The sequence below is a fragment of the Dendrobates tinctorius genome, unplaced genomic scaffold (genome assembly GCF_039654945.1).
Source record: "Dendrobates tinctorius isolate UK_male_01 unplaced genomic scaffold, ASM3965494v1 ptg000003l, whole genome shotgun sequence".
Taxonomy (NCBI): Eukaryota; Metazoa; Chordata; class Amphibia; order Anura; family Dendrobatidae; genus Dendrobates; species Dendrobates tinctorius.
Window position 1 is genome coordinate 36,971,484 of NW_027361671.1, and position 20,605 is coordinate 36,992,088.

Genomic DNA, 20,605 nt, shown 5'->3' on the forward strand with positions numbered 1-20,605 from the left:
TGAAGCATCTGTGAGTTGAAAGTGCTCACCACACCTCTAGATAAATTCCTTGAGGGGTTCTCCACCACATATGGGGTATTAGGATACTCAAGAGAAATTACTCAACAAACTGTTTGGTCCATTTTCTCCTGCTACCCCTGTTAAAATGAAAAATAAGGGGCTAAAGCAACATTTCTGTGACAAAAATGTGATTTTTTATTTTCATGGCTTAAAGTTATAAAATTCTGTGAAGCACCTGCAGATTGAAGGATGCTCACCACACATCTAGGCAAATTAGGTGTAGTTTCCAAAATAGGGTCACTTATAGGGAGTTACAGTAGGCACATCAAGGGCTTTGCGAACGCGACATGGCATCCGATATCTATTCCAGCCAATTTTGCATTCCAAAAGTCAAACGGCACTTCTTCCATTCCGACCCCTGTCATATGCCCAAACAGTAGTTTTCCATCACATTAAAATTCTTTTAAGCACCTATGAGTTGAATGGTCTCTCCACACATCTACATAAATTCCTTGAGGGGTGTAGTTTCCAAACAGTAGCCACTTGTGAGGAGCTTCCACTGTTTACGCACATCAAGGGCTCAGCAAACGCAAGACGGTATCCGCTATTTATTCCAACCAATTTTGCATTTCAAAAGTCAAATGGCGCTCCTTCTCTTCTTAGCTGTGCCATTCGCACAAACAGTAGTTTTCCATCAAATATAAGGTATCGTCGTACTTGGGCGAAATTGCACAACAAATTATGTGGTCCATTTTCTCCCGTTGCTCTCGAGAAAATGCAAAATTTGGGGCTAAAGTAACATTTTTGTGGGAAAAAGTAACATTTTCATTTTTTCCTTTCACAATGCTTTATTTCCTGTGAAGCACCTGAAAGGTAAATAAAGTTCTTGAATGTGGTTTTGAACACTTTGAGGGGTGCAGTTTTTAACCCCTTAGCGACCGCCGATACGCCTTTTAACGGCGGTATTTAACTGTACTAAAACCACAGTGTCGCTAATTCACGGCGCTGTGGAGAAAGTGAATAGCGCCCCCCAGTGTCGGATTTTCTCCGACCCCAAAGAACATGAATCGGTCAGTTTTTACCGACCCCGCTTTTGCGATCGCCGTTATTAACCCTATAACGGCGACCGCAAACAAAAAAAAGCCGCGATTGTGCATTAAATTTCTCTTTCTTCTGATGTGATCACACATCAGAGGAGAGAGAACTAGGGTTCCCGATCCCCCCCCCCGGTACCTCTCCGTGGTCCAGGATCCCCTCCCGGTGGTCCCACGTCCCGCCGGGGTCCTCCGGGGGGGCGCCGCCATCTTGGATCCGGAGAAAATGGCGGGCGCATGCGCAGTGCGCCCGCCGGCAGATTCCATTCATTCATTTTGATCACGATGATAAAACTATCATCGTGATCAAAATAAACAAAATAACAAAATCCCCCCGTTTATCACCCCCTTAGTTAGGCCAACATAACGAAATAAAGAAAATATTTTTTTTTTCAGTTTTCCATTAGGGTTAGGGTTGGGCTAGGGTTAGGGTTGGACTAGGGTTAGGGCTCGGGTTAGGGCTAGAATTAGGGTTAGGGCGAACTAGGATTAGGGTTAGAATTAGGATTAGGGCTGGGATTAGGGTTAGGGTTGGGATTAGAGTTAGGGGTGTGTTGGGGTTAGGGATGGAGCAAGAATTGAGGGGTTTCCACTATTTACCAACTTTTGGGGTCTAAAAATTGGGTCTAAAAAAAATCACTTTTGTGGAAATAAAAAACTTTTTATTTTCACGGCTCTGCGTTTATAAACTTCTGTGAAGCGCTTGGGGGTTCAAAGTGCTCACCACACATCTAGATAAGTTCCCTAGGGGGTCTAATTTCCAAAATGGGGTTACTTGTGGGGGGTTTCCACTGTTTAGGCCCATCAGGGGCTCTGCAAAAGCAACATGACGCCCGCAGACCATTCCATCAAAGTCTGCATTCCAAAATGGCACTCCTTCCCTTCCAAGCTCTCCCATGAGCCCAAACAGTGGTTCCCCCCCAAATAAGGCTGGTTTCACATTAGCACTTTTTAAGTGCACGCACGGCCGGGGGTAGCTCCGCCCCCAAGCCGGCTCTCTGCCCGGCGTGCCCGCCCCTTGCTTGTAGCGCCGCCTCCTAGCGCACAGCGGCGCCTGCGATCGGCGCACCCTATCTTTAGCATAGGGTGCGCAGATCGTGCGCAGGCCGTGCGCTAGTTGCGCTGCGCACTTTTGACGGTGCGCCGTGCGCGCCAAAATCAAACTTTTCGGATTTTGGCGCGCACGGCGCACCGTCAAAAGTGCGCAGCGCAGGTCAAAGCGCAACTAGCGCACGGCCTGCGCACGATCTGCGCACCCTATGCTAAAGATAGGGTGCGCTGATCGCAGGCGCCGCTGTGCGCTAGGAGGCGGCGCTACAAGCAAGGGGCGGGCACGCCGGGCAGAGAGCCGGCTCGGGGGCGGAGCTACCCCCGGCCGTGCGTGCGCTTAAAAAGAGCTAATGTGAAACCAGCCTAAGGGGTATCAACGTACTCAGGACTAATCGCACAATAACTGTGGGTATGATTTCTCCTGTTACCCTTGTAAAAATAAAAATTTGGGGGCGAAAAGATCATTTTTGTGGAAAAAAAATGGATTTCTTATTTTCACGGCTCTACGTTATAAACTTCTGTGAAGCACTTGAAGGTTCAAAGTGCTCACCACACATTTAGATAAGTTCCTTAATGGGTCTAGTTTCCAAAATGGGGTCACTTGTTGGAGGTTTCCACTGTTTAGGCACATTAAGGGCTCTCCGAACGCAACATGGCATCCGATCTAAATTCCAGCCAATTCTGCGTTGAAAAAGTCAAACGGCGCTCCATCCCTTGCGAGCTCTGCCGTGTGCTGAAAAAGTGGTTTACCCCCACATATGGGGTATTGTCGTATTCAGGAGAAATTGTACAACAAATTTTGTGGTTGATTTTCTCTTTTAACACTTGTGAAAATAAAAAAAATTGGTTCTGAAGTAAATTTTTTGCAAAAAAAAGTTAAATGTTAATTTTTTCCTTCCACATTGCTTTAGTTCCTGTGAAGCACTTAAAGGGTTAATAAACTTCTTGAATGTGGTTTTGAGCACCTTGAGGGGTCTAGTTTTTAGAATGGTGCCACTTTTTGGTATTTTCTGTCATGTACACCTTTCAAAATGACTTTAAATATGATGTGGTCCTTAAAAAAAATGGTTTTGTAAATTTTGTTGTAAAAATGAGAAATCGCTGGTTAACTTTTAACCCTTATAACTTCCTAACAAAAAAAAATTTTGCTTCCAAAATTGTGGTGATGTAAAGTAGACATGTGGGAAATGTCATTTATTAAGAAATTTGTGTGACACATCTCTCTGATTTAAGGGCATAAAATTTCAAAATTTTCCCCATATTTCCGTTTTTTTCATAAATAAACACAAGACTAAAAAAAATGGTTTTGTAAATTTTGTTGGAAAAATGAGATATTGCTGACAAACTGTTAACCCTTCTAACTTCCTAACAAAAAAAATGTTTCTAAAATGATGCGGATCTAAAGTAGACATGTGGTAAATGTTATTAACTATTTTGTGTGATGTAACTCTTTGGTTTAATGGCATAAAAATTTAACATTTATAAATTGCACAATTCTCAAAATGTTGGTATTTTCAAAAATAAACACAAAAAATATTGACTTGAATTTACCACTATCATGAAGTACAATATAGCATGAAAAAACAATCTCAGAATCAAGGGGATCCGTTGAAGCGCTCCAAAGTTATTACCACATAAATTGACACTGGTCAGAATGGAAAAAAGTGGCCTGGTCAGGAAGGTGAAAACATGCTCTGGCGCAAAAGAGTTAAGCACTCACCCACTCTTGGGTATGACGTATTGTGGATTCCTTTTAGACTGGGGCATCCTTTTGTTACACATGTTCGCTTATATCCGCCTTCCTCAATTATTGTCTTACCACCACAGGTTGGACAGAATTTGTATCGATTGTGCCAGGCAAGGACAGATCGAGCTTGTGCCAAAATACCTGAAAAAAAGAGAGCGCAGAGAATGGGGATGCGTTAGAGTACAGAACATTACACACTTTTATAAAAAATATTACACATGTTGTATTAACCAACAACACAAGACCTTTTATGTGACAAAATGGACTATTAAGTGGGGGCCCCACCCAAACTTTCTTGGCAGCTGCCGTGGCCTCAGTACTCAAGTAAGCAGCAATGACGAGTACTCCAGACATAGCATTTAGACTCTGTCCAGATGCAGACGCGACCTGCCACCTTGCCTCATCCATGAGACCCCGATTCTCCCACTGCATTTAGACTCTGTCCAGATGCAGACGCGACCTGCCACCTTGCCTCATCCATGAGACCCCGATTCTCCCACTGCATTTAGACTCTGTCCAGATGCAGACGCGACCTGCCACCTTGCCACATCCATGAGACCCCGATTCTCCCACTGCATTTAGACTCTGTCCAGAAGCAGACGCGACCTGCCACCTTGCCTCATCCATGAGACCCCGATTCTCCCACTGTATATATTTATCTATAACACTTTCTGGTCCCATCCAGATATCAGTAGGTGATCTTAACCTATACTGTTATACATTAAACGCAATAACATGTATGACCTAAGCATCCATGCCCTAAATAATTTCTCTTTTCAAGTGAATATATAGATGAATTTCTCAATACAAACTACATATTAATACCTTATGAAAGGGCTCTCATCCATTTCGTTTAGCACAGTATGGAACTTATAGTTGAAAGGACTACCATGACAAGTTCTATTGACAAATATCAGGCACCAACACATAAAGGAAGGTCCCACAAAACCCTACCCCTCATATTAGGTACAAAATTAATCACATTTTGGAAACTCATCTACATAAGGGTACCACTGATCATAAAACAGCCTACTTTCTAACAAATCCACATCCTGACACACCCATGTTTTACATTCTACCCAAGTTCCATAAGTTTATTCACAAACCTCCTGAACTTGCTTTTGTAGCATGCATTTCTTTATATAGAATGGATCTTAAGACTCACTTAAATGTTTTGACTTGAGCAATAAGCTACCCTCAACCACTATTACACATGTGTCCTAAACACACTGATCGCTAAGAAGGGACCAAGATATCTCAGCACTGACCTCTACCCTAGACCTATAGACAGTATCAGTCTTCTACACTGCTCAAGTTGTCACTCTAAATCCACTAAGGATGCCATGTAATGTTCCCAATGCCAACATATTTCAAGACAGTCTCAGATGAAGCCCAAAAATCTTTAAGATTGAATGAGATGACCACTAAATTCCTAAAAGGCTGATATCAAACAAAACTTCTGAATAAAACAAAGCACACAAACTAAACATGACATCAGAACAATATCAAACCTTACCATACCCCAACACCACCAAGGGTCACCTTCATTCAGACATAACACCTGATCGTGCCAAATATACATCATGTTATAATAAAAATATGGGCAACTACTTGGGAATCCTTATTCCACGCATCACAGATTTCAAGAATCAAGCGACTGGGAGAGATTTGCTAATATACTATATTAGGTTTGTATCTTGTTAAACAGACCACATAATATCAGGGATCATCTGGTGAGGGCTGACATTGGAAGCCTTAAACATAAACCTAAACAGCTTTTAGGTAACAAATGGACTAGCTCTTTTTTTTTTATCAAGCCACAAATCAACCATCAAATGTGGCAAAATCTGGCCTCCTATTCTCCACCACTTTCACAAGGACAAACACTAACTAAGATAGCAAGTGATTGAAGGAGTCTCAAGCCCAAGGACGGTAAAGGACCACACAAACACAGAGAATCAGAGAGAACAGAGAATCCTAATTGGATTTATACATTATAAGACCTCACACCTAAGGGTTTGAATCGGGAATTTGACTTACCAATATGAATATGCTTTCAGAACTGTATATATGCATTGTCATTTCCATTTTTTTTCCTCATATACAGTGAATTATTCAAGAGAGGTTGAGGTTGGGTAAGTACACTGGCATTTCTCATCCACCTTCCCTGTACTAAAGTAAATGCAGAAATGTGCTATCCCTTGAGTTTCTCCCCATTATTTTGCCTGTATCTTACCCACATACTCTCACCATGTAACATACTACCCCTAGCCTGCGTCAGTCTCAATGATGCATTGTTACTTTGCCAAGACGGGTGCACACAGTTGCACAGGTACTAACTGGACAGCTCCTCTTTGATGCGCCACTCTCCCTCCTGCCGCCAGAGACTTCCCTGTAACTTATGTAATGATGCACTTCCATTTCGGAAGACAGCACTGAACTCCCTCCCTAAGTCATGTGCCACACTTTGCATCAAAAACAGCTCCATTCCGTAGCTCATCTCTCTTTTGACCCAAATTGAAGCAAAACCACATCTATTAGCATGACAAACACCACCCCATACCTTTTATGCTGTCTTATGCAGATTTATATTAACCTAGTATTATTTTGCATGAAATCGTATTGAATGGTTATTCTTGTCAGCACAGAATGTATTCTTCATAAGAATACATTTTTTTCTGGGGTATTTATGTGTATTCCTTATTAAACTGGCAATAATTATACTTTCAATATCATTATTTCTACTGGAGGTATTCTTTACCATACCATGATGTATGTTTGATGGCTTACTGCATTAAATATGATGCTGCTGTAAATAGAATTGCTGTTATGTATATATTATAATTAATATTATTTTTCTCTAAATGTTCACGCCATCAGACTGTAATTCCATTATTTTAATTTTAGCGACATTGAGATAACAACCTTGGGGGTGTTAAATCATCAATACCTTGTCGCCATAGTACCACTGTGTACATTCTTTTAACACCTTTGCACAATTAGATGATATATTTGGTATATAAATAAATCTCTTAGGCCGGTTTCACATTTGCGTTTCAGGGTGCAGCGACGGCCTGCACACGGCTGCCGCTAAGCCCCGCCCCCTGCTGCGCCTCCGCCGGTAGCTCCGCCTCCGGGCGCATGACGCTGCATGCGTCATGCGTCCCCTATCTTTATCACTGAGGACGCAGGCCTTTTGACGGTGCGCCGAGCACAACCAAATTGCAACAGGTTGGCGCTGGTCGGCGCACCGTCAAAAGGACGCAGGCGCCGCCAAACGCATACTGCGCACGGCCTGCGCCCTCAGTGATAAAGATAGGGGACGCATGACGCATGCAGCGTCATGCGCCCAGAGGCGGAGCTACCGGCGGAGGCACGGCAGGGGGCGGGGCTTAGCAGTGGCCGAGCGCAGGCCATCGCTGCGCCCTGAAACGCAAATGTGAAACCGGCCTTTGATGTTTTTTTTTATCAATTGTGGAGTGTGCAGTGTGCTTTATGTTTCTGGATTAATGTTGATTTTGACCTCAGCGGGCGAGAGGATTACACGACTTGCTATTGAATTATTGCCTCTGGCTAGTGCTAATACACTTTCCTCTTTCAAGGTGTATAAATATGAATAAAAAGGTTGGTATAAATAATTTTAAATAGCAAATTACACTTGGCGCTTCCTACTGTACATTCTCTATCTTATTAATGTACTAGGACGGGTTTTCATCAGTGTAACAAGGCAGTGGCCATTTTTTATTTATTACAGTGATTACCTCTCTAGACAAAACAAGTATAGTAAAGTACACCACAAAAAAAAAAAAGAGTCTAGATTTGTGGCACTTCCAGAAATACAGAAACCAAGAGCAAGAAAAAGGAAGCAAAAATGCCATAAAATACAAATTTTATTGATACATATTAATTAAAAGTAAATAAAAACATGATAATGTAAGGACAAAAAATGCAAAAGTAAGCCGCTTTCAAAAAAAGGAATACACTTTTTCCTTAGGGGAGAGTGTGACATTTTTGGAAGTTCTTGATAACTTTCTTTGTACCCTGGATATAAGCCTTTCTAGTGCACAGTCTGAGTCAAGCATTAAGGGTGACTTTTCCACCAATATTTGGCTTATTTTTGGTGTATTCCTTTTTTTGAAAGCAGCTTACTTTTGCATTTTTTTTATCCCTACATTATCATGTTTTTATTTACTTTTAATTAACATGTATCAATAAAATTTGTATTTTATGGCATTTTTGCTTTCTTTTTCTTAGTTCAAGTATTGTAAAGGTATTTAGGAATTAATCTGTATTAATATTCTATTTTCTTTTTTTTTTAAAGTCTAAAGTTTCTGATAATCAAACCCCATCCTTTTCCATTAACACCAGAAGAATACAACATCAGAGCCCATGCTGTATTGGTATGAAGAAACAATGTAAAATTAACAGTTATTAACCCTTATACCTGCTTCAGTGCTGACCAGTTGCAGCAGGGCTGGCATCGGTGGCTGAAGAAAATAGCAGCCTTCAAATTTTCTCTCAAACTGATCTGTAGATAAATTTTCTACATTGAGGGCAAACCAGGCCACCAGTCCATCTTCCTGTTCTGCTGAAAATGGATTATTTAATTGGGTTTCCACTCCAAGAAATATTAATGAGACCTCATCGGGCCTTGACAAGAATTCCTTCACATCATCATGCTGAAGTCTGCAGAGCTTGATTTCTGGCTCCTGTGTGCTATCTTTTGTACCAATTAGCGATACGAGAGGACATAGGTTGGAGAAAATGATGTACACGGAACTGGCATGTGTGTGCTTGGATGTTAACCAGTTAGTTTCTGTCCGTTTATCACTCCTTCTGTCCAGAAATGTACTGCTGAAATAATTCTCATGCTCCTCTTTAGAATCCGACAAGAAATGAGGCTTTGCTCCACCTTTTGCATTTGAGAGCAAGTTAACAATGTGTTTGTGTCCCCAAAACTTGGCTATATCTAAAGCAGTCTGTCGGGATTTGTTCACTAATGTCTTGTCGCACCTAAAAAGAAACAAATGATAAGATGCAGATACATATTTAACAGTTTCTTATGATGAGGATAATAATACATAAGACAGCAAACTTTAGCTAACATCACATATGTTAGCAGTGAAGAGCATCTAAGGCTAGTTTCACACTTGCTTTTTTTTGCAGCGCGTTTTTCCCGCAAAAAAACGCATTGAAAAAACGCATACAAAAGCATACAACTGCTGCGTTTTTTTCAAGCATTTTTATGAGCATGCATGAAAAAAACGCAGCGTTTTTATGCGTTTGTATGCGTTTTTACCGCGTTTGCGTTTTTTCCAACATTAGGTGGCCCCTCACACTAACCCAAACCATGACTTTACTAACCCTAACCCTGACCCTAACCCTAACCCTTAACCAAACCATACTTAACCCTAACCCAAACCCTAACTAACCCTAACCCTGACCCTAACCCTAACCCTTAACCAAACCATACTTAACCCTAACCCAAACCCTAACTAACCCTAACCCTAACCCTTAACCAAACCATACTTAACCCTAACCCAAACCCTAAACCCTAACTAACCCTAACCCTGACCCTAACCCTGACCCTAACCCTTAACCAAACCATACTTAACCCTAACCCTAAACCCTAACTAACCCTAACCCTGACCCTAACCCTTAACCAAACCATACTTAACCCTAACCCAAACCCTAAACCCTAACTAACCCTAACCCTGACCCTAACCCTGACCCTTAACCAAACCATACTTAACCCTAACCCAAACCCTAAACCCTAACTAACCCTAACCCTTAACCAAACCATACTTAACCCTAACCCAAACCCTAAACCCTAACTAACCCTAACCCTGACCCTAACCCTTAACCAAACCATACTTAACCCTAACCCAAACCCTAAACCCTAACTAACCCTAACCCTGACCCTAACCCTTAACCAAACCATACTTAACCCTAACCCAAACCCTAAACCCTAACTAACCCTGACCCTGACCCCAACCCTAAACCCCCTTAACTAACCCTAACTCTAACCCAAACCCCTAAATTCCATGGTTAACAAAAAAAACGCATACATAAGCATGCCAATGCGCACCCATAGACTTATATTGGGTGTCTTGCTGTAAAAAAACGCATTGCGCGCGCATGTGTTTTTTTGAGGCAAATCGGACGCACAAAAAATGCAACAGGTTGCATTTTGTGCGCCCGAGCGCATACCGCAAAAAAACGCATGCGCGGTAAAACGCGTACAAACGCATGTGTATGCGCACATAAGCGCATCCCATGCAAAGTATAGGAAAAAAAACGCATGCGCTATTTAGCGCTAAATTACCGCAAATGTGAAACCAGCCTTACATACATATTAACATAGTATTTAAGGTTGAAGGGAGACTGCAGCAAACACTAAGCTCCATATTGGGGAAAAAAATTCCTTCCCGATTCCACATACGGCAATCAGACTAGCTCCCTGGATCAACGCAATATCAAGGAATCTAGTATATATACCCTGTAATATTATACTTTTCAAGAAAGGCATCCAGTCCCTTCTTAAATTTTAGTAAGGAATCACTCATTACAACATCATATGGCAGAGAGTTCCATAGTCTCACTGCTCTTACAGTAAATAATCCGCGTCTGTGAGTATGCTTAAACCTTCTTTCCTCCAGACGCAGAGGATGCCCCCTTGTCCCCGTCACAGGTCTAAGGCTATGTGCCCACGTAGTGATTCTGAAGCAGAATAAACCTGAGCAGAATCGCACACCCTGCTCCCGGGAAAAAGCATGCATTTTTTGACGCACTTTTGTAAGCATTTGTCAAGCATTTTTGCATGTGTTTTCCTAAGCGTTTTTGCCCATATAACTGATGGTATGCGGAATCGCGTGCGATTCCGCAAAATTAATGAACATGCTGCGTTTTTAATCGCTAAGCGTTTCCGCAGCGGTTAAAAACACACTATTGGCACAACATGTGCGTTTTTCACTAAAAATCAATTGGATGCTTTTCTTAAGCGTTTCTGCAGCAGAATCACTTGTCTAAAAGTGCTGCAGAAACGCTTAAAAAACGCTATGTGGGCAAACAGCCTAAGAGTAAAATGATCATTAGAAAGGTCTTTGTACTGTCCCCTCATATATTTGTACATTGTAATAAGATCACCCCTAAGCCTTCATTTTTCCAAACTAAATAACCCCAAGTGTAATAACCTGTCTTGGTATTGCAGACCCCCCAGTTCTCTAATAACCTTGGTCGCTCTTCTCTGCACCAGCTCCAGTTCAGCTATGTCTTTCTTATACACCGGAGACCAGAACTGTAAGCAGTATTCTAAGTGTGGTCGCACTAGTGACTTGTATAGAGGTAAAATTATGTTCTCCTCATGAGCATCTATGCCTCTTTCAATGCATCCCATTATTTTATTTGCCTTTGCAGCAGCTGCCTGACACTGGCCACTAAATGTGAGTTTGTCTTCCACCCATACACCCAGGTCTTTTTCAGTGACAGTTTTGCCCAGTGTTTTACAATTAAGCACATAATTATACATCTTGTTCGTTCTACCCAAGTGCATGACCTTACATTTATCCCCATTAAACCTCATTTGCCATTTATCAGCCCAAGCTTCTAGTTTACAAAAATCCTCCTGTAATATAAAATTGTCCTCCTCTGTATTGATTACCCTGCAGAGTTTAGTGTCATCTACAAATATTTAAATTCTACTCTGTATGTCCCCTACAAGGTCATTAATAAATGTTAAAAAGCGTGCCTAATACTGACCCCTGTGGTACCCCACTGCTAACCGTGATGCAGTCCGAGTGTGCGCCATTAATAACCACCCTTTGTTCCTATTCCTGAGCCAGCTCTTAACTCACTTACACATATTTTCCCCTATCCCCATTGTTCTCATTTTATGTATCAACCTTTTGTGTGGCACCGTATCAAAAGCTTTTGAAAAGTCCATGTACACCACCACATCCACTGCACTTCCTTGGTCCAGTCCAGAACTTACTTCTTCATAAAAGCTTATCAGATTAGTCTGACAGGAACGGTCCCTCGTAAACCCATGTTGATATTGGGTCATGAGGTTATTCTTCTTCAGATACTCCAGTATAGTATCCCTTAGAAAACTCTCCAGGATTTTACCCACAGTTGAGGTTAAGCTCACTGGCCTATAATTCCAAGGTCAGTTTTTGTTCCCTTTTTGAATATTGGCACCACATTTGCTCCTGTGGTACAGACCCTGTAATTATGAAATCTTTAAAGATTAAAAATAATGGTCTATCAATAACCGTACTTAATTCCTGCAGTACTCGGGGGTGTATACCATCTGGGCCTGGGGATTTGTCAATTTTAGTGATTTTTAGACATGGCCGTACTTCCTGCTGGGTTAAGCAGGTGACATTTAATGGAGAATTTTTTTTATCACTGATTATATTGTCCGTCATGGGATTTTCTTGTGTAAATACTATTGAAAAAAGTCATTTAGCATATTGGCTTTTTCCTCATCCTCATCCACCATTTCACCCAGACTATTTCTAAGGGGTCCAACACTAATCATTTTTTAGTTTCTTAGGGTTCTTTTACACTTGCCGTGTTTTTGTGGGCTGTTTTTGCGGCCCCAATAGATTTCTATGGGGTGGCAAAAACGGTCCGCAAAAAAATTCATTGGAGCCCCGTGCGCTGTATGGCTGTGAGGGCTGTATATACGGCCATGAAAAAATATCGAGCTTGCTCAATATTTTTCACAGCTTACGGACACGGCCGCAATACATTTCAATGGTACTGCAAAAACAACGGTAGCTTGTTTTTGCGGTACACCGCAAAAACGGGCTGCTAAAAACCTGGTAAGTGTAAAAGAAGCCTTACTATTTATGTAGTTAAAGAATATTTTGGGATTATTTTTACTTTCTCTGGCAATGAGTCTCTCTGACTCAATCTTTGCTGCCTTGATTTGCTTTTTACAGAATTTATTTAATCTTCTGTATTTATTTAATGCCTCATCATTACCTACTTGCTTTAATTCTCTAAATGCTTTCTTTTTGTCACTTATTGCGCCCCTTACAGCTCTATTTAGCCATAGTGGTTTCCTCCTATTTTTAGCATGTTTATTCCCATATGGTATATACTGTGCACAGGTCCTATTCAGGATGCTAATAAACGTCTCCCATTTCTTTGTGTACTTTTATGTCTCAGGATATCGTCCCAGTTTATTGCACTAAGATCATCTCTCATCCATTGGAAATTTACCTTCCTGAAGTTTAGTGTCCTTGTAACCCCTCTGCTACACATCTTATTAAAGGACACATGAAAACTTATTATTTTGTGATCACTATTACCCAAGTGATCCTCAAACCTTATATTTGATATATGCGGTCTGGCCTGTTGGTTAATATTAGGTCTAGCAGTGCCCCCCCTTCTTGTTGGGTCCTGAACCAGTTGTGAAAGGTAATTGTCTCTCATAGTTGTCAAAAACCTATTACCTTTGCAGGAACTGCAGGTTTCAGTTCCCCAATGTATTTCAGGGTAGTTGAAGTCCCCCATAATAATGACTGCTCCTTGAGTCACAGCTTTATCCATTTGCTTTATGAGGATATGCTCCGTTGCTTCCATTATTTTTGGAGACTTATAACAAACCCCTATCAATAAATTATTATTTTTCCCCCTCCCCTTATCTCCACCCACAGGGACTCTACATTTTCATTAGATTCACATCTGTCCCTGTTTTTGATATGCAATCAATGATATATTATGATACAGTCTAATAAGAGATGTACAGTGTCAGAAAGCCATTTTTCTGAAAACTGAAAAAACTAGCAAAGCCTAAAAAAGCCATAATCATATTGTTCCGCTGAATCTTCGACTTGTGCCATAAACTCCAAATGTACTGGTAGTGAGAATGTGCGACCACTGCTCCTATAGACAAAGAGAATAGGGCAGTGGTCGCACATGCTCACTACTGCTTTATTTACAGAGGGGACGTTAAAGGGGTTTTCCATTATTTTTTCACCCACCTGTTATATATCATAGCTTTTCAAAACAATACCTTTTGTAATTTACTTGCATTAGATGTACAGCTTCTATAAGCGCGCCTCAGCAGGGATTACATGGTACTGGATTGTGATGGAGATTCTTCTTCCTCCCCTGTCATGTCTGATACTTCATGTTTCTGGCACAGGAATCGTACACAATGAAAAGAAGTTGTCATTGTGCTCCTGGTGGTGGGTGTAGAGGTTTCGGATTGAATGACAGCTTGCATGAGTGTGCATCCTGAAGATACTTTTAGCCTGCCTTAAGCAAGCTGAGCAGGCAGTGTGATTCAGCTGTAGAGCAGGGCTGACACCTTGCTAGTGAAGTGCTGCCATCTGCATTTCAAAAGCAAAGAGGTTCTGTAATCTAATCTGTGTAAGGCTATTGCTTTAAGGCCCCGTCTCACTAAGCGACTCACCAGCGATCCCGACACCGATATGAAGGTGTCAGGATCGCTGGTAAGTCGCTATGTGATCGCTGGTGAGCTGTCACACAGACAGCTTCACCAGCGATCAGCACAGCGACGCCGAGCGCCCGGCATCGCTGGCTATCGCTGTAGAAAATAGTATCACTGGGACCGGAGCGTGGAGAGAGGCAGGATGGCTGAACAGGACGTCGGAAGGTGAGAATAACTATATTTTTTATTTTTTTTAATTATTTTTTTACACCTGATCGCTGGTCTCCCGCTGTCTCACACAGCGATGTGTGCTGGCCAGCGGGAGACCAGCGACCAAAGAAATGTCCAGAGGTTTCTTCCAGTGATCCCGGCAGGGGGGCCGCTCGCTGATCGCTGTCACACACAGCAATCTCGCTGGTGAGATCGCTGTTACGTCACAAAAGTTGTGACTCAGCAGCGATCTCGCTACCGAGATTGCTTAGCGAGACGGGGCCTTTAGAATAGGTCAATAAAGAGAGACAAAAAATCAGCACCACTGCTCCAACACTACTTTTCCCAAAATGACACACACCTGAAGACGCATAAAATGCCCTTGGAACGGGTGCTCTATCCGAGAAAAAACAATATCTTAGTCCATGCAAAAGAGAAAATAAGGATGGCACTCACCATTCATAAAATCCACATTTTTATTTCACCATTAAAATCTTCAGCAGGGGAGCAATGAGTGTGGTTACAGGATGACGGCTGTTTCACGTAGGCAGCGCGAAACGGCCGTCGTCCTCTAAACACACACACATTGCTCCCCTGCTGAAGATTTTAATGGTGAAATAAAAATATGGATTTTATTAATGGTGAGTGCCATCCTTATTTTCTCTTTTGCATGGACTATTGCTTTAAGGCCCCGTCACACACAGCGAGATCGCTGATTTTGTGACGCAACAGCGATCTCTCCAGCAATATCGCTGTGTGTGACATGCATCAGCGACTGATCATGCAGGAGTGGGGCATTTTTTGATTGTTGGTCTCCCGCTGGCCAGCGTGCATCGCTGCGTGTAGCAGCGGGAGACCAACGATCAGCGAGCTCCCAGCGCTGTAAGCAGATGCTGGGAGCTGGTATCCAAGGTAAATATCGGGTAACTAATCGCGCGTCGCTTAGTTACCCGCTGTGTACCTTGGATACCTGCGTGCTCGTGCTGGGAGCTGGTATCCAAGGTACACAGCGGGTAACTAAGTGACGCGCGCGCTTAGTTACCCGATATTTACCTTGAATACCAGCGACCTCGCTGGTCCTGATCGCTAGTGAGAGCTGCCTGTTTGACAGCTCACCAGCTTTCATGTAGTGAGGCACCAGCGATCCTGACAAGGTCGTATCGTTGTCGAGATCTCTGGTGCATCGTTTACTGTGAAGGGACCCTTAGAAGGCTGGCTGAAATTTGCATAACAAACACAGTGGGGTGCATGTAATCAGGGTAAAAGGAGGCATGGGGGAGGGAAGAGTTTGGGTGGAGAATGGGGGGGGGGGGGCTGATAAGTGTTGCCTCACAGGCCATTGCAATGCCTGATGGAACTTGTAGTATTAAAACACAGTAATCCTGGGGACAGGAAGTGATTGATGTAAACATCAGAGATGCAGCTGGCAGACACCAAGTGATGTTATTCCATGATAAAAGTATATATTATTATACTAAGAATATGGATGCATTTACTGGCACTTAATAGCAAGATTAATGAAAAGGGTTAGGGGAGTGGACAACTTCTTTAAGACCTATATTTTTGCGATCCCAATGGTCAACCACCCAGCAATCATACATTTTCACGTGTCCTGGGGGTTATATATGTTAGTTATGAGACAACCCCTTTAAAGGAAATCTGTCACCCCCTGGGGCGGATATGACCTATTAATATGGGCATACAGGTAATAGAAATGTTAAGCTAGTCCTACCTGTATGCCCCATATTAGTGGTCTTGCTGTTGAGAAGTTGAGAAATCTTATATTCTTTCCTTATGCTAAGGATTTCTTCCAGGCTCTGGGGCATGCGGTGCATGGAGGAAATCCCTGCCTCCTGTCTTTATTATAATAGCACCCCATCCCATGCACGTCAGTTCTGGCGCAGAAATCCCACGCAAGGTGAAATAATAGAGCTTAGTGACCATCCTGATTGGGTACACCTTGTCGCGGTATAAAAGCTTTCATATATTTTTTGATCAGAAAAATGTCAACTAAGTACCTAATGCTATTTTGCATTTAAAGGTAAACTTTCCCTCTTCAGAAAGAAAATAGCCAAACAAACCACACATCCACGATTTGAACACAAAATACAGTTTAAACATTAATTTTCATAAACCTGCAGTAAGGAAAAATGACCTGCAGGTGGCACCACACTACCCCAAAGCACACTACCACAAGGCTGCTGCAAGACATCACAAACAAATCCAAACATTTGCCTTGGGGGCTTTGCAGCTTGGTGAACTGCTTGCCCAGCCTATTTCAGGCACATTGGAGGATTGCACACTTCACTGCAGGTGAGACATATATGCAAACACAATTGTAAACATGCACTGCCTATTGAATTGCACACTTCCTCCGTTCATACTCCACCCACACACACAAATGATACACCATTTGAAAGGTCTATATAAAGCACAGGAACAAACGCTTCAAACAGCTGGCCTGTTCCTACCAAAACCAGTGTTCTCACACGGCCAGTTGTACGTGGCACTTTCAAGAGTGTGAAGCTTCAAAAATATACATTTTTCCGTAAGCGATACTTACAATCAAAAAGTCACTGAGGCTGACATTATCACCCCCAATGTTGTGTGTAAGGAGGTTTTATAACACCGATATTTTATTTTGCTAAGACATTTTTTGGCCTCTACTTATCACACCAATTTTTTGTATTACCAATCTACATATATAAATACCTGTCTGTGTTCATCATCTCATGAAATACATTTACATTTGATCAGCTTGCTTTTTCTGAAATTGCCTGCGCCCCCGACCACCAATATGCGAAAATTTTGCACGGGCCAACTAGCATGTACTATTGCTATTTTTTTATTTATTTACTGTTGGCTATTTGCTCATTGTTTTGATCCTAGGTTTTGCCAATTATATAGCCTTGTAGCTTCCTGTAGAATGGGTGGCTGGAAGTGCTGCTGTGCCAAAAAGTTCAATCCTCAAGCAATTAGGAATCGTGATTGTATATCCTAGCACTATGTCATCACTTTTAGAAAAGAAAAACGTACCTCCATTTATATATACTAAATAGTATGTTCCAGGCTTACACGCCTATGGAGGGATTGTGGTACATAAACACAAATGCAATCATTCTATAGGATTTTAGAGATACATGAGGCATTAATACAGTTAAATATTAACATTAGCCATATGTAATATCATGCAAGCAGAGGTCAAACTGGTGACAAGTCATGCCTCGTATATACCAATTAGGGAAGGAGGCAGGCCGGTGGTCATCTGTCAGTGCTTCTAAGCTACTAAGGAAGCACAAGGGACTAAGCTGTAATTATTTGGAAATTGGGGCAACTCCCTGTCGAAGGAATGAGGTGCCCATTTACTGATTCTAGCAGAATACTGAGGAAAAGCAAGTATCAGGAGAATAAGCTACACAATTTTACAGTTATAGTGTGTGTATAAATCAGTGTATAGGTCGTATATGACATGTAATGTCAGGTTCACAGCTCTCCATGTGCAGTGCATTTAGTGGATTGTGCTGGCCTGATGTACAAAGTATTGGGAAGTTTACTGGAATGGACAGCTGCAACATTTCACTGTAAGACCAGATGTCTCTTTTTTGTAGTGAAGAGTATATTAAAGGGAACCTGTCACCTCATTTTTGGCCTATAAGATTCGGCCACAGCCATCAGGGGCTTATCTAAAGGATTCTGTAATGCTGTAGATAAGCCCCCGATGTAACCTGAAAGATAAGAAAAACAAGTTATATTATACTCACTGGTGGGCACGGTCGGGTGCGATGGGTGTCGTGGTCCGGCGCCTCCCATCTTCTAGCGATGACGTCCTCCTTCTTACTTCTGACGCGGCCCCTGCGCAGGCGTACTTTATCTACCCTGTTGACAGCAGAGTAAAGTACTGCAGTGCGCAGGTTCTGGGCCTCTCTGACCTTTCCCAGCGCCTGTGCACTGCAGTACTCTGCTCTGCCCTCAATAGGACCAACAAAAGGAGAAATGAGGAGTAATGGATTCAATAGTAATTATAAAAATACAAAATTTATTAGTTTACGCATGCACAGTAAGAAAATGAGTCATACTCAGATTTACATAAAATCAGACGCAAACAGGGCAGATCTGTCAAAAGCAATAATAAAGGATTTTGGGGATATGTCAAAAGTAAAAGAAAAGTCAAAGATGCTATAGGATTTTTACAGGATGAAAAGGTAAGACAGGATGTTGAGAAGGCTGAACTTTTAAATTCCTATTTTGCATCTGTTTTCTCTCAGAAAGGAAATGTAACACCAACTGTTATTCACTGTCCTATTAAGGGAATAGAAGAATCCAGGATATCTATAAACAGAAAGATAGTGAGGAAACACTTAGCTAACCTAAATGAATTCAAGTCTCCAGGTCCAGATGAATTACACCCCAGAGTACTGAAGGAGATAGCAGAAGAAATTTTTGAACCCCTCTCCATAATCTTTGAAAATTCTTGGAGAACAGGAGAAGTGCCAGAAGACTGGAGAAGAGCAAATGTTGTTCCTATCTTCAAAAAGGGGAAGAAGGTGGACCCAGGCAACTATAGGCCGGTGAGTCTGACTTCCATACCAGGAAAGATCTTTGAACAAATTATTAAACAACATGTATGTCAGTACCTGGATAAGAATGAAGTGATTAAACAGAGTCAGCATGGGTTTGTAACTAATAAGTCATGTCAGACTAACTTAATTTCCTTCTATGACTGTATCACTGATTGGGTGGATGAAGGAAATGCTGTAGATATAGTATATCTTGACTTCAGCAAAGCATTTGACAAAGTCTCTCATACAATCCTTTTTGAAAAAATGACTAAGTATGGAATGGACAAGGCAACTGTTAGGTGGATTCATAACTGGCTTAGTGATCGGACCCAAAGAGTGGTCGTAAATGGCTGCACATCCAGTTGGAAGAATGTCTCAAGTGGGGTACCACAGGGCTCTGTCCTGGGCCCTGTATTGTTCAACATCTTTATCAACGATTTAGATGAAGGAATTGAGGGTAAACTGATTAAATTTGCTGATGACACAAAGCTAGGAGGGATAGCTAATACTAGAGAAGAGAGAGAGAGGATTCAAAAAGATTTAAATAAACTGGAGAAGTGGGCAGCAACTAACAGAATGGTTTTTAACAGGGAGAAATGCAAAGTACTACATCTGGGCAATAAAAATGAAAAAAGCATATATAGAATGGGAGGAATAGGGCTAAGTGACAGCACATGTGAAAAAGACTTGGGTATACTAATAGATCACAGACTGAATATGAGTCAACAGTGTGATGCAGCAGCAAAAAAGGCAAATGCAATTCTAGGATGTATTAACAGAAGCATACAGTCTAGATCACATGAAGTCATTATTTCACTCTACTCCTCTTTGGTCAGACCTCATCTGGAATATTGTGTCCAGTTTTGGGCACCACATTTTAAAAAAGACATCAACAAACTGGAGCAAGTTCAGAAAAGAGCGACCAGAATGGTGACCGGTCTGCAAACCCTGTCTTATGAGGAAAGGTTGCAGGATTTGGGAATGTTTAGTTTGCAAAAGAGAAGACTGAGAGGAGACTTAATAGCTGTCTACAAATATCTAAAGGGCTGTCACATTGTAGAAGGATCAACTTTATTCTCATTTGCACAAGGAAAGACTAGAAGCAATGGGATGAAACTGAATGGGAGGAGACACAGATTAGATATTAGAAAAAACTTTTTGACAGTTAGAGTGATCAATGAGTGGAACAGGCTGCCACGAGAAGTGGTGAGTTCTCCTTCAATGGAAGTCTTCAAACAGAGGCTGGACAGACATCTGACTGGGATGATTTAGCGAATCCTGCTTTGAGCAGGGGGTTGGACCAGATGGCCCAGGAGGTCCCTTCCAACTCTTCGATTCTATGATTCTATGAACAGGGAAAGCAAAAATAGCAACCCGTGCTCACCATAAATCATCACAAAAAGCTTTAACAATACATGCAGGATTAACCAAGGCCATAAAGAAGTATTTCCATAGCCAGAAAGAGCAGGATATCCTGCATAGATACACTAAGGTGCTAAGTGGTAGTGAAGATAATCAAAAACATTCCCAAGGGTGTCGC

General features: G+C 41.8%; 1 protein-coding gene across 3 annotated transcripts in view; it reads right to left on the minus strand.

Annotated features, from left to right (window-relative positions):
- The window catches only part of NUDT12 (nudix hydrolase 12), a 49,526-nt gene that overhangs the window by 21,195 nt on the left and 7,726 nt on the right, over window positions 1–20,605 (minus strand). For all 3 annotated transcript variants that reach the window (XM_073547185.1, XM_073547193.1, XM_073547201.1), the window contains exons 3-4: window positions 8,336–8,904; window positions 3,865–4,032 (exon numbers count right to left, since the gene is read on the minus strand). In XM_073547185.1, coding sequence (XP_073403286.1) covers window positions 3,865–4,032; window positions 8,336–8,904 — 737 coding nt within the window. The remainder of the gene's footprint in view (window positions 1–3,864; window positions 4,033–8,335; window positions 8,905–20,605) is intronic.